This window comes from Tupaia chinensis, unplaced genomic scaffold (assembly GCF_000334495.1).
Source record: "Tupaia chinensis unplaced genomic scaffold, TupChi_1.0 Scaffold139513_1, whole genome shotgun sequence".
Taxonomy (NCBI): Eukaryota; Metazoa; Chordata; class Mammalia; order Scandentia; family Tupaiidae; genus Tupaia; species Tupaia belangeri.
The window spans coordinates 52293-64943 of record NW_006199398.1 but is presented as its reverse complement, the minus strand read 5'-3'; the positions used below and the strand labels follow the sequence as shown (position 1 = coordinate 64943).

The 12651-nt window shown below is 43.5% G+C and overlaps 1 protein-coding gene across 1 annotated transcript in view; it reads left to right on the top strand.

Annotated features, from left to right (window-relative positions):
* The window catches only part of LOC106736385 (olfactory receptor 2G2-like), an 8632-nt gene extending 6108 nt beyond the window's left edge, over positions 1-2524 (top strand). Inside the window, exon 2 of the mRNA XM_014593051.2 lies at positions 624-2524. Within this exon, the coding sequence (XP_014448537.1) occupies positions 1544-2524 (981 nt within the window). The 5' untranslated portion in view covers positions 624-1543. The remainder of the gene's footprint in view (positions 1-623) is intronic.
* The last annotated feature ends 10127 nt before the right edge of the window (positions 2525-12651 follow it).

Sequence of the window (12651 nt, the reverse complement as noted above, 5' to 3'; positions counted from 1 at the left end):
CCGGCTTCTGCACTGGAGTGTTTTTAAAGTCGACAGTCTGAGACTTGAACATGCTGTTGGCCATGTAGGATCCAGCCTCATTAACCACCACCCCAGTGGCTGACCCAAGCAATAATTCTTCACTATGAAAATAAAAACACCAGTGACTTAGAAGTTTATCAATGAAAGTCTCAGGGGACATTTTTCAGGGTGGCAGGAGAAGAATGCTATGACAGAGAAGGCAGGCTGGAATTGGTGTTGCATAATATTCACCTAAAAAAGATGAATTTGCAAAGGAAACATTCCCTTTAGCAAGAGACATTTTTTTAGAATTGGTATTTCCTAATGGGAGAGAGTGGCAGGAAAAAGACAAGCTGATAATGAGCACATTGCAGTGTTTCTCTTCTGTAACTACAAGATTGTGGTGAAGATCATCAGAATTAAGCAGAGACCAGGTGTGGCTGTCACTCCTGGGCCCCGTTCGCATCAACTCCCAAACTCCCCAGGGGTAGAATCATGCCAGTTTTTGGTAGTTCTCATTTAAAAGAAGATTGGTAAGGTTTTGTCTATCAGAAGTTTGGGCTTCACAATTTATTTGATAACAATGTTGACTGACTATTAATTAACTATCTGTTAATCTACAGCCGTGTCAACTTAACTTGGGAAAACAAAGGAGGTGTAAATGGTGAGTAAGTTCTGAGCCCCTCGTGCTGACTGCCCTGAGGCAGGGGCCTGCACACTGCGCAGAGCTGGCTTCGTGCATCTCACAGACGGCTGGGAAGAGCTGCACATGCAGCTTACCCAAACACACACGGAACAGCAGAACGAAACACATCAAACCAAGTAGAACCATGCAAAAACAACAGCTGTAAGAAGACATCTAAAATTATAGAGAGAACTTTATTGAGAACTAGCTTGGGGGCCAGGAGGGTTCTGGCACCATGTACAATAGAGCAAACAAGTAGGAAGTAAATAAGGTAAAGGGAGAAAGAGGAAAGGCAGGTGCAGAACGGGGAGTGTGCAGTTGGAGGAAATCGATCTGGGCGTCGCCCCGATGGGTTACCAAGACTCTCCTGTGCCCTGTCATGGGAGCTCTTGGGAGTTGGTTATTAGTTAATGCTGTTCACAGCTTATCTCTCTTAACCACATAAAGTTACAAGTAATTTCTACACTTGTGGTATAATAAAAATGATTTTCCCCTTAATTAAAAATTGCTAATAAAAACTCAGGTATTTGTCTCTAGCTGTAGTTCTCTGTAACTAGGAAGACATGAACATAAAGCAGTAAGTTTGGTTAGAAGGCGAGGACAGTGTAACTGATTTCCCGCAGAAGACAAAGGTGTTCTTAAACGCCTGTTCTCTCCGGAAGCATCTGGTCGGAGGTGAAGGTAGTGTGGTGCATTCATTCAGAGCACACGTATCAGACGCAGGCAGCCCTGAGCCACAAGGTGGAAGGACAAGGCTGCCCAGGCCCTGACGGCAGTGCCCGGGATGGTGCACCCCTCCAACCTGCCCTGAGGTCATTTTCTCAGCTATGCCTCAGCCCTCAGGAGCAAACTTTGCACATGGGGCTGCTGAGAGGCGCCAATGACAGCAGCTTCACAGGTTTTATCCTGCTGGGGTTCTCCGGTCACCCTCAGCTGCAGCAGGTCCTGTTTGCTGCCGTTCTGACCCTGTATTTGCTCACCATTCTGGGGAACACCGCCATCATCCTGGTCGCGCGTCTGGAGCCCCGGCTGCACACGCCGATGTATTTCTTCTTGTCCCACCTCTCCTTCCTGGACCTCTGCTTCACAAGCAGCGTCATCCCACAGCTCCTGGTGAACCTGGGGACGTCCACACAGGCCATCACCTACGGCGGCTGTGTGGTCCAGCTCTACGTCTCCCTGGCCCTGGGGTCCACTGAGTGCGTCCTCCTGGCTGTCATGTCCTACGACCGCTACGTCGCCGTCTGCCGCCCTCTGCACTACACTGCCTTAATGCCACCGCGACTCTGCACAGCCCTGGCGTCGATGGCGTGGCTGTGTGGGGCAGCCACCACTCTGGTGCAGTCCACTCTCACCCTGCAGCTGCCCTTCTGCGGCCATCGCCAGGTGGACCATTTCTTCTGTGAGGTCCCCGTGCTCATCCAGCTGGCCTGTGTGGACACCACTTTCAACGAGGCTGAGCTCTTCGGGGCCAGTGTCATCTTTCTGGTCCTGCCCGTCTCCTCCATCCTGGTCTCCTACGGCCACATCGCCCGAGCCGTGTGGAGGGTCAAGTCAGCCTCTGGGAGACAGAAAGCAGTTGGGACCTGCTCCTCCCACCTGGCGGTTGTCATCATCTTCTACGGAACCATCATCTTCATGTATCTGCAGCCGGCCAGGAGCAGGTCCAACGAGCAGGGAAAGTTTGTCTCCCTCTTCTACACTGTGGTGACCCCCACGCTTAACCCTCTGATTTATACTCTGAGAAACAAGGAGGCAAAAGCAGCACTGAAGAAAGTGCTAGTGAGGGTGCGGGACTTAATTTTACCTGATTGCAAATGCTTTTCAGTGATACTGTAATGGACATCTTTTTTCTTTTTTGTGGTAAAGATTAAAACAGTTTTGAATAGGATCTTATTTGAGTCATTCTCTTCCATTTCTCTTTGGTCAAATACTGATCTGGTAACGTCCGAGGTGTGAGCCCCTGGGATAGCTGTCTCCCCACTGTGCCCTGACTTTGTGACAGGAGGGAGGGAGTTTCCGGAGAATATCTCATTTACGTAGATGATCCGAGACCTGCTTAAAAGAAATGCTTTCCCAGATTAGGTTAAAGCTGAATGTGTTCAAGGAGCATGTGGACCAGTCCGCCTCTTCTCTTCAGCTCCTAACAACATGTTCAGCATCTGGGCCTTCCTGTGGTTCTCAGCAAATGTGCGAGCATGGACGCAGCTGATGTGGGATGCACCGGAACGAGCTGTCACAAAGCAGAGTCCGTCGCCGCACCTTACACTGCACCCACGTAAATGTGGTGAGGATGCAGAGTGCAGACCCAGGAGGACAAGCCACCCGCAAGGTCTGGTTTTCTGCTAGTGTGGTGCAAGCAGAAATCAGCCGAACTACTTAACATTAGAGTCCAATTCCTTAGAAAAACCACAGGTGTACAATTTTCTAAGATTTGCACAAACATGTAGATAATAACACATTATTATTGTAACTCTATACTTCTATTATTAAATATACTTTTATAATTCTGAATTTTTTCTTCCAGATAAAAGCTTAATAAAACAGCTTTATTATTTTCACTAAAATATTAGTGTTTATTTTCCATGGCTTCACTAACAATGGCCTTTGCCTATACTGTTCCTTTACGTAACTGAGGAACTTCTGTATCTCGATTCCAGAAAGGTCTGTGTTAACTCATGACGTGTTCTCTGCAGCACGGGTGGTGCAGTCCACAGTGGAGACAATGCTCCGTGTCCAGACACTGAATAAATCTGCTATTTCAGTGCTGTGAGGAAGAGTATTGTGGGAGAGTCTTTTAGATGCAAACAAGGTAACAATTTCAAATAAAGCATAAGAAGTAAGGGAATTAAATGTCATTTATAACTATTGAGAAGCAAATACGTAAATAGAAAAATAATGCACTGCCTCGCTTCTATTTCAATTTCTGGAGTGTTGATCTCTCAATTGTCTGTTGATCCAGTCACTAGAGTTTTAATTTAATCATTGCTTTCCTCATACTGTGCTAGTTATCACATGTGGTGAGAAATAAGTGGCGTGTACGTGCCTACGTTGAACTCACGGCTATTAGGAAGGAGGAGCCTGTAAGACTGCATGATCATCAGAGAAATGAAGCTGGGATGAGACTCATGAAAAAACTAGCGGGAGTTGTGCGGGAGTTCTGCGGGAGTTGTGTGATTGCATATCAACAAGCAACTTGGAGGCATCATGAGAGGCATTTAATCTGTGACATCAGGGTGGCAGGTGGCATAGTGCTCAGGGCACTGGAGGCTCTTACTGCAACTGCGGTTTGAATCCCTGACCTGGTGGCTTAAAACTCATGCAGGTGCACCTGGCCAAAATCCCAAGAGGAGAACAGAAGGAGAAGGGATTGAGGCATGGCCATCCCCCTCCCTGGGGTTGATTTCTCATGTTCTTTCTCTCCATTTCTCTCTGTCTCTCTGGTGAGCACATGTGCCCTATAGCCAAAATCTCTCTCTAAAAACCAAGGAATAAAAATCTGTGACCTCGATGAAGCTATGAAGCCACCCAGAGGACTACAGAGGAGGGGTTAGCAATGGAAGAGTTCTACCAAAATGTTGTGTACAAATTCCCTGAAGGCTTCTTTTCTTTGACTATGGCCTGTGCTCCGTGTTAATCCTCATGAGTTCAGAGCATTTTACATAAAATTCAGTTCTGAGCAGGATAACTTCGATATGAGAGTGTGCTTACAACAAACAACAAACAAAAACACTTGGGTATTCCGGATAGTTCCTTCTTCCCACCATACCCCTCCCAAACCCACCCAGGAACACTTTATTCTCTCCCACTTTAGAAGTGCTAATCTCCCTTCCCACGGTGTTTTGACACCGACAGACGTCCCGACTTTGGAAGATGCAGTTCACCAACCGAGAGGCTGTTAACATATGTTCCCAAGCAGAGACTGTCTCCTCTTGAGTACCGTAGCACCATATTCTGATGATAAAGTTCCTACTGCTATTCCCAATATTAAAAAATAATGCTGAGTCAGGGCCAGCAGGCGGCATGGTGGTTAAGGCACTGGACTCTCACGTGGCCAACCCGTTTGAGTCCCGGACCTGGAGGCTTGCTTTCTCACTTTTCTCTCTCTCTCTCATCTTTCTCTGTCTCTGTCTCTCACATGCCCTGTAGCAAATTAAAAAAATAATAATAAGTAAAATTAAATAAATAGTTAAAGATAAATAATACTGGGTAAGCTGGTGGCATGGTGTCTATAGCAGCTTGATCCCACATGGCTGACTGCACGGTTCGCATTAGGGACTTCACAGCTTGAGAAACTCACCAGGCTCATGTGCTTGTGCACCCGAAGTCCTGCGAAGGAGGGATAGACAGAGGAGAAGAGATTGTGGCCTGATCATGCCCCATGGCAGTGCTGTCTCACTTTCTCTCTCTCTTGAGTGAGTCCATGTGCCCCCTGGCAAATAAAAAAAATAAAGTGCCACCTTGTGCTGTGGATTCAGAAAATCATTCCAACCTTTTCAAACTATATAAATAAAATATGTGTATAGTAAGCAGGTTTCCAGTATCAAAACTTTGTATTGAAACTTCATTTTCTAGTCAGCTAGGCTTTTTCAAAGGAAGATTCACATAAATCGAACATTTATTCATTCTTAAATAAAATCACTGTTCAGGACCAGCAGTTGGCATAATGGCTATGTCACTGGACTCCCATGTAGTTGACCATGGTTCGAGTTTCGGACCCAGAGGCTTAAACTCATGCCGGGTGCATGTGCGTGCGTGCCCAAGATCCTGAGAGCAGAATGGAGGAGAAGGGGTTGTGGTGTGGCCATCCCCTTTTGTGTGTCATTTCTCTTTCTCTGTTTCCCTGTCTCTTTCTGTCTTTCTGGCGAGTGCAGGTGCCCTATAGAAAAACCCTCTCCAAAACAAACAAAAAGAATCACTATTCATAGAGACAAACATTTGATCCGTTACTGAGGTTACTTATCAATTATGAATTAAGCCTGTTCTGGGAGCTAGAGTCGGGATCACTGGAATCAGAGAGTCCCAGGACAGTGAGGAAGGGCTTATGTGGGCACTAGCAGCAAGGCGACCAGGTGTGGGTGCGAAGGACACGGCTGTTGGAGCCCAGACAGGGCAGGTCCGTCCCTGCTCCAGTGAGTCCAGGACATAGAACATGAAGTGAAAGAGATTATTCTCATACTTCAAGACTTAGTGTCAGGGCCATGTATGAAGCACATTCATGAAGGATGCACAGCCACACTCCACCGCCTTCCCTGGCTGTACCCCAGCAGGTGGTGTGGTGGTTAAGGCACTGGGTTCCCACATAGTCAACTGCAGTGTGAGCCCTGGATCCAGAGGCTTGAAAATCATGCCGGGTTCATGTGCATGTGTGCCCAAAATGCTGAGAGGGGAATGGAGGAGTAGGGAGTACTGCTCGCATGGCTGCGCACACTGGGGAGTGATTTTTCACTTTCTTTCTGGTGAGTGTATACACCTTGTGGCAAAAACGTAAGAAAAAACAAAGTTAATGTCTTTTGTGCTGGGTTTCAGGCTTCCTCCAGGCCCATCACTGACTTCTTATGGCCTTTCCCCACTGGGAGGGGGATGTCGGCCTGTGGAGGTCTGGCCATTACACGGAGGAAGTAGCTAACTTCTTCCATGTGGTGGCTCACTACTCAGAGGAGTTGCCTGGAGTTTCAGGGGAGACTCTGGACTCAGGCTTTTGAGCTGGTGCTGAAGCAGTTTAGACAGCGTGACTACTCTGTAAGTCAGGGTTTTAGGAGGTCAGGGGTGAAGGGTGGCGCATGTGTCCCCAGACTTATGCTGTAAGTCAACATGCAGCAGCGATGTTGGGGCGTGGCCTGACTCTTCGAGGTGTCCCCAGGGCGTCCTGCATCCTCCTTTGCACCTCCCTTTCTGCTGCTCCCAGCCATGTTACAACTGCATCACAGCCTGGCCAGGTGCCAGCTCCCTGACTTTGGGCTGTGAGAAAATACACTTTTTTTTCCTATTTATTTATTTATTTATTCATTAATTAATTTACTTTTTACATTTTTCCACATCTTCTTTACATATCAAAACATTTTAGCTCATACTCCATCATTCTTTTTTTGTTTTTTTTGGAGAGATTTTTGCTATAGGGCGCATGCGCTCTCCAGACAGACAAAGAGAGACAGAGAGACAGAAAGCGAGAAATCACCCCCCAGGGGGGATGGCCACGCCGCAATCCCTTCTCCTCCATTCTCCTCTCGGGATCTTGGGCACGCACGCACATGCGCCTGGCGTGAGTTTTAAGCCACCAGGACTGGGACGCGAACCGCGGTCGACTATGTGGGAGTCCAGCGACATAGCCATTACGCTAACTGCTGGTCCCATACTCCATCATTCTTGACAATTAATAGACAACTTTCAAAATTTCAAAATACTGAATTTTAAAGATAATGTTCAAAATATTTCTTATAACAACAGAACCGGTATGGTTTTAAATATTTTTGAGAAAATATTTACATGTCAACTACTTGAATGGTTGAAAAGCAAATGCCCAGCACACAAGTCACACATAAACCTTCTCAGTTCAGCCCTGCCCAGGTACTCTGTGATACACCATCTGCTAGCAAAGAGCAGTCTCTTTTTCTTCCTTCAAAGTTTTCTCAAGATAATCCTCTGGTGTGGTTGCTCTTCTGCAATCTCTACTGATTACAATGCTGGGATGGAAAAGTCCAGGTTATTTTATGTTGTAAATTCTTTCATATAGCTTCTGTAATCCTCTCTGCCAGGCAGAACTATTTATGGTGCCAGACCATCTTTCTAGGAGTTTCTGTTGGCTTACATGAAATCCACCTTAGTTCCATAGTTTTCTAATTGATCTTCAGATATGACATTCCAGTCAAAGCCCTGTCCAATTATGAGTATTTCCAATTTCTGATTCAATGCTACAAGCATTATTGAACTTATGCAAATAACCCTTCTACCACAAAATAAGAATACTCCCAAATATTTTCCAATTCCAGATGGGTCAGGAAGGAGGAAAAGTTTATGTTTCCATTTAAAGAAACAAACAAGAAAAATATTTTAACAAATTGGTGAACCTATCAACAACTCAAAAGAAAGTAAAATGCTTAAGTTGGGAAAACAAAGCATAACAAAAAAAATCAGTAATGTTTCACTCAAAAAGTTATAAAATCCTATTTCTCCAGTTCAGTCTTATGTTTGAATTCCCTTCTGTTGAATATGCAGCATTACTGTGGTCCAATCTTTCCATTGAAATGCTGCAGGCAGTTTGCTAAGGGCTGACGAGTTTCTGAGGAGACCCAGGCAGAGTGATGCACACATTCCCCATGGGGAGCTGGCTCATTTCTTCCTTTAATATCATTCTGGGATCTTCTACTTTACAGAGGAGAGAAGTCATTAGTCTCGTCCAATGTAAAAGACCTACTTACCATGGGTCTTTCTTCCCCTCAGTTGCAATAAAGATCTCTCTCATCCTCTAGTTCTCCAACCTGCACTTTGGTACCCACATACTTACGCTAACTACAGCACCTTTACTACTGCAAAGTGACTTTCAGTAAAATTATCTGAAAAACATGTCACTTTTTTGCAATTGTAATCTCATCATTCTCTCTTAAACCTTTAAATATTAGAGTCATCAAACTCTACTTTGGTGTCCTTGCTTGTCACAGTCTGTCTTTCCCCATTGACCCCGTCTTCCCATGTCTGCATTAGTTTCAGCGTCCTCTAGTGAGGACCAGAGCAATCTACCTGAGTGCCATCGCCACCGGTCCACCTTATGTGTGGCTCGTTTAAATCAGAGCCCTTCCTCCCGCCATGTTTTCTGTACCAGAAAAGGGTGTCACTGCCATCTAGGAACTTCGGCCATCTTTGACCCAACTGTCAGTAACATTATCTTCTTATTCTCACATCCAATAAACCGAATTTTGACACCTAACTTCTCTTACATTTTTTTCACATCATTCCACATTCACAATCACTAGTGGTAGTTGTGTATAATCTTTTCTTTTTCTTATTTATTCTTAATTATTCATTTTTTATTTTTGTGAGGTATGATCTGTTTTTTTTGCAGCATGCATTCAGTATGTAATTAATAAATTGTGGATATAGACATAGTCATCTTCAATATTAAACTTTACATTATGTTGTATAATTTCAATAATAGTTTTACTATTTTTTTTTCTGGAAGTTTCTGTTGAATAATAACCACATGCTTTACTTTGCTGTGGTGCATCATTCCATGACCCAGGCCCTAGTTTTCCATGCATTCTTTGTGTATATGATTTCTAAGCTAAAAACAAACAAAAACCTCTTCTGTTCTACTGTAATTATTTTATTAAATTAAGACTAAATGTGAGCACAAAATAAGTTTGAGGATACACTTTGTAAAAAAAAATTGAGACAAAGACCCAAAATTTTTCTCCTTCTTTTTTTTTTTTTTTTTTTTTTTTTGCACCACATCAATACTAACACTGGGAACATTAGTTGACGTGCTGAAATTCAATTTATTCCTAAAATTGGTCTCTTATTAAGTTTTCCTATTCTTTGCTTACATTGTTTCTGATGAGAGGTCTGCTGTTAGCCTGATGAGATATTTTTTGTAGGTAACTTGTCGTTTCTCTCTTGCCAATCTTAGTATCTTGTCTTTGTGGTTTTGGTCAATCTGGCTATAATGTGTCTTGGAGAAGATCTTCTTGGGTTGATTCTATTTGAGGTCTTTTGTATTTCTCGGGACTGGATCTTTGAATGCCTCTCTAGGTTTGCAAAATTTTGTTCCAGGATTTCATGGACTAGATTATCATTGCTCTATGAGTCTCTTTGCCTTCTGGGATATCAATTATACGAATATTTGGATGTTTGATGGTATCTATTATTTCTCATATATTGTTCTCATTTTTCTTTGAAATTTTCTCAATCTTCATGGTAGATTTTTCTAGGCCACCAATTCTGCATTTTACATCTGAGACTTGATGTTCTGTATGATCAAGGCTGCTTTTAATGTTGTCGAGGGAGGTTTTGACTTCCTGTATTATAGCCTTCATCTCTAACAGGTCCATGTAATTCTTGTTTATAGTGTGTATTTCCTCTTTTAGATCTTGCAAGAATCTCCTCCCTCCTGGAACTCATCAGCTCCTCTCTCCTGCCTCTTCTACAGTTCATAGTCTCTCTTCTCTTCCATCTCTATTAGCTTTGTCACTATGACTATTCTAAAGTTTTTATCAGATATTTCCATGAGTTTCATTGTACTGTCTATGGATGAAGAGGAGTTTCTATTTTTCCTTAGAGGAGAAGAATTTTCTTGCTTTCCCATTTTTCTTGTGACCCTGTGGTGATTTCTAGTCATCTGAAGGATGGTGCATTTCTTCCTAATTCTTGAAGTTTAATCTGAGCATTCAGAGGCGTGCAGTAGGAGGTGATCTGCAATCTCTCTTCTGTTCCATTTTCATTCTTTGTATATCACATTCAGTGGGAATAGAGGAATATGCTGACCCTAATTGTATTCAGATGTTTGGATCCTGTTCACTTGGACCTGTCTAGAAAATTAGTGCTTGGAGTCTGAGCATCCAATGAATAAAGATAAAGAAGAAAGGAAGAGAATTAGAGAAGAGGAAAGAAGAAGAAAAAATAAAATTAAGAAGGACAAAGAAAAAAATAATAAAAAGTACATTTTAATTTTAAAAAGCAAAAATGAAAACCATGTCCAAGCATGCACACCACACGAGAACAATATTTCACAGCTGAAGTTCAGCATCAATCTCATGCGAGGCACTGGGGTGGGCCTTTCCCCATCTCATTTAGGAAGGGCACCAATTAGCACAATAAAGGAAGGGCTTGAGAACCCAGAGAATACTTTACCTTAAAAAATTGTAAAAAAATTAAAAATCACAGGGAGACACAGTGAGAGAAATGGAGAGAAGGAGAAAAGGTAGCCCTACCCACTAGAAATGTATCTAGAGAGGGAAGTCTTAGCAGAAAAATTTCATTTTTGGTCAAGGAAAGCAATGTTTCACAGCTGAATTTCAGTATCCATTCAGCTTTTTCTTTTTTAAAGAATTATTTTATTTAACTTAATTAATTAAGTAATTAGACCAGAGAAGGGCAGAGTGAGAAAGAGAAGAAAAGTGAGAAAGCAAGCTGCCAGGTCTGGGACTCGAACCTTGGTTAAACATACCTCCAGAGTCCAGTGCCCTTAACCACCGTGCCACCTGCTGGACCTTTATGTGAGCTTTTGACATTTTTGTTTCTAGGGCCAGCAGGTGCCCTGGAGTTCTCCTGTGTGGGTCAGCCTCAGAGAATGTTGCAGCACTGCTGTGCCATCATCCAGCCACTGTTTACTTTGGTTTTGTGCTTTTGTTGTTGTTGAAAGGAAGTTTTAATTATGTAAGTGTTCTTCCAAACAAATTTTACAAGATAACATAATACATTTTTAGGTTTTCATTAATAGCATATATTCTTCAGTCTTTGGAAATTTTTTCTTGAATGTTAAGGGACTTTTAGCTTATCTGTCTAGATAACATTGTGTGTGTGTGTGTGTGTGTGTGTGTGTGTGTGTATTATATCTTTATTTTGGGGGGAGAGGTTTTTGCCATAGGGCACATGTGCTTGCCAGAAAGACAGAGCAACAGAGAGACAGAAAGCAAGAAATCACCCCCCAGGGGATGGCCACACTGCAATTGCTTCTCCTCCATTCTCCTCTCTGGATCTTGGGCATGCACGCACATGCGCTGGGCATGAGTTTAAGCCACTGGGTCCAGGAATCTAACTGTGGATAACTACATGGGAGTCAAGCAACATAGCCATTATGCCATCTACTGGTCCCTATACACATGATATCTAAAATAAAATTTATTTTTTGGCAATTAAATCACCGAATGAGTTTACATGAGATAGTTTGAACATATAGAATATGTTTTGATTACTGAAACATAATTTTTCATTTCCTTGCTGTTATCAATAACATTGTCCCTGCAATCTTACCTATTTTGAAAAGCTTTTGAAAAATTCATTCTAGAAGCCAGCAGGTGGTGTGGTGGTTAAGATACTGGACTCCCACAGGGCTGACTACAGTTTGAGTCCCGGACCTGGCATCTTATAACATGCCAGGACATGTGTGCGAATGTCCAAAATCCCAAGAGAAGATGAAAGAGAAGACTGTGGCATGGCTATCGCCCTGGGGGCTGATTTCTCGCTGTCTGTCTCTCTCTCTGGTGAGCACATCTTAAAAAATCCACCAACACTTTCCCATGTCCACATTTGAAAGTCATCTTTTGATACATTATTTTGTAAAACCTAGTTAAAAATATGTCTATTTAGCTGTAGAATATGTGTTTTAAATTTACGTTATTCATTATATAACTAATCTATCTGTTTATTTATTTAGCCTCTCCAGATAATACATGGCTAACTTAACTGTTCACATTATGAGACAGAACCCAGTGTAAGGGTATGTGTGTGAGGGGAGGGTAAGATAAGGGAGAAATTTTCTACTTCTTTCTGTGCCTATGATCAGATCTGTATATTGTATTTTGAATATATATTTTTGTTTAAAGTTAAAAACCATAGAGAAGCTGTTTACTTCTTTATGTTAAGAGACACTTATTTTCGGCAGTCGTCCTCACGCGTTATTTGCATACCCACCTGCACTCAGACCGGCTTTAGCAGTCAGTCCCCAGGACCCTGTTGAAAGCCTTCCTGAATTCCCAAAGCCACTGAGCTGGGCTGAAGAAGCAGGGAGTGGCGTTCCAGCTCCAGCGCAGTTCGCACGACCCAGCCTCCCCATCCTTTCGCCGCTTTCATTCTGCTCTTCCAGGGCAAGCGGCTTCGCAGGAACCCGGGGACGCCTCTCCGGCCTCGGTCCCGGGATGCGGGCCAGCGCCGGCGTCCTGGCGGGTTTCCCCTCCTGGGCTTGTCGGGCCGCCCTCGCCCGCGGGCTGCGCTCTTGGCGTGGGTCCTGCTCTCCTCCACGCTGACCCTCGTGG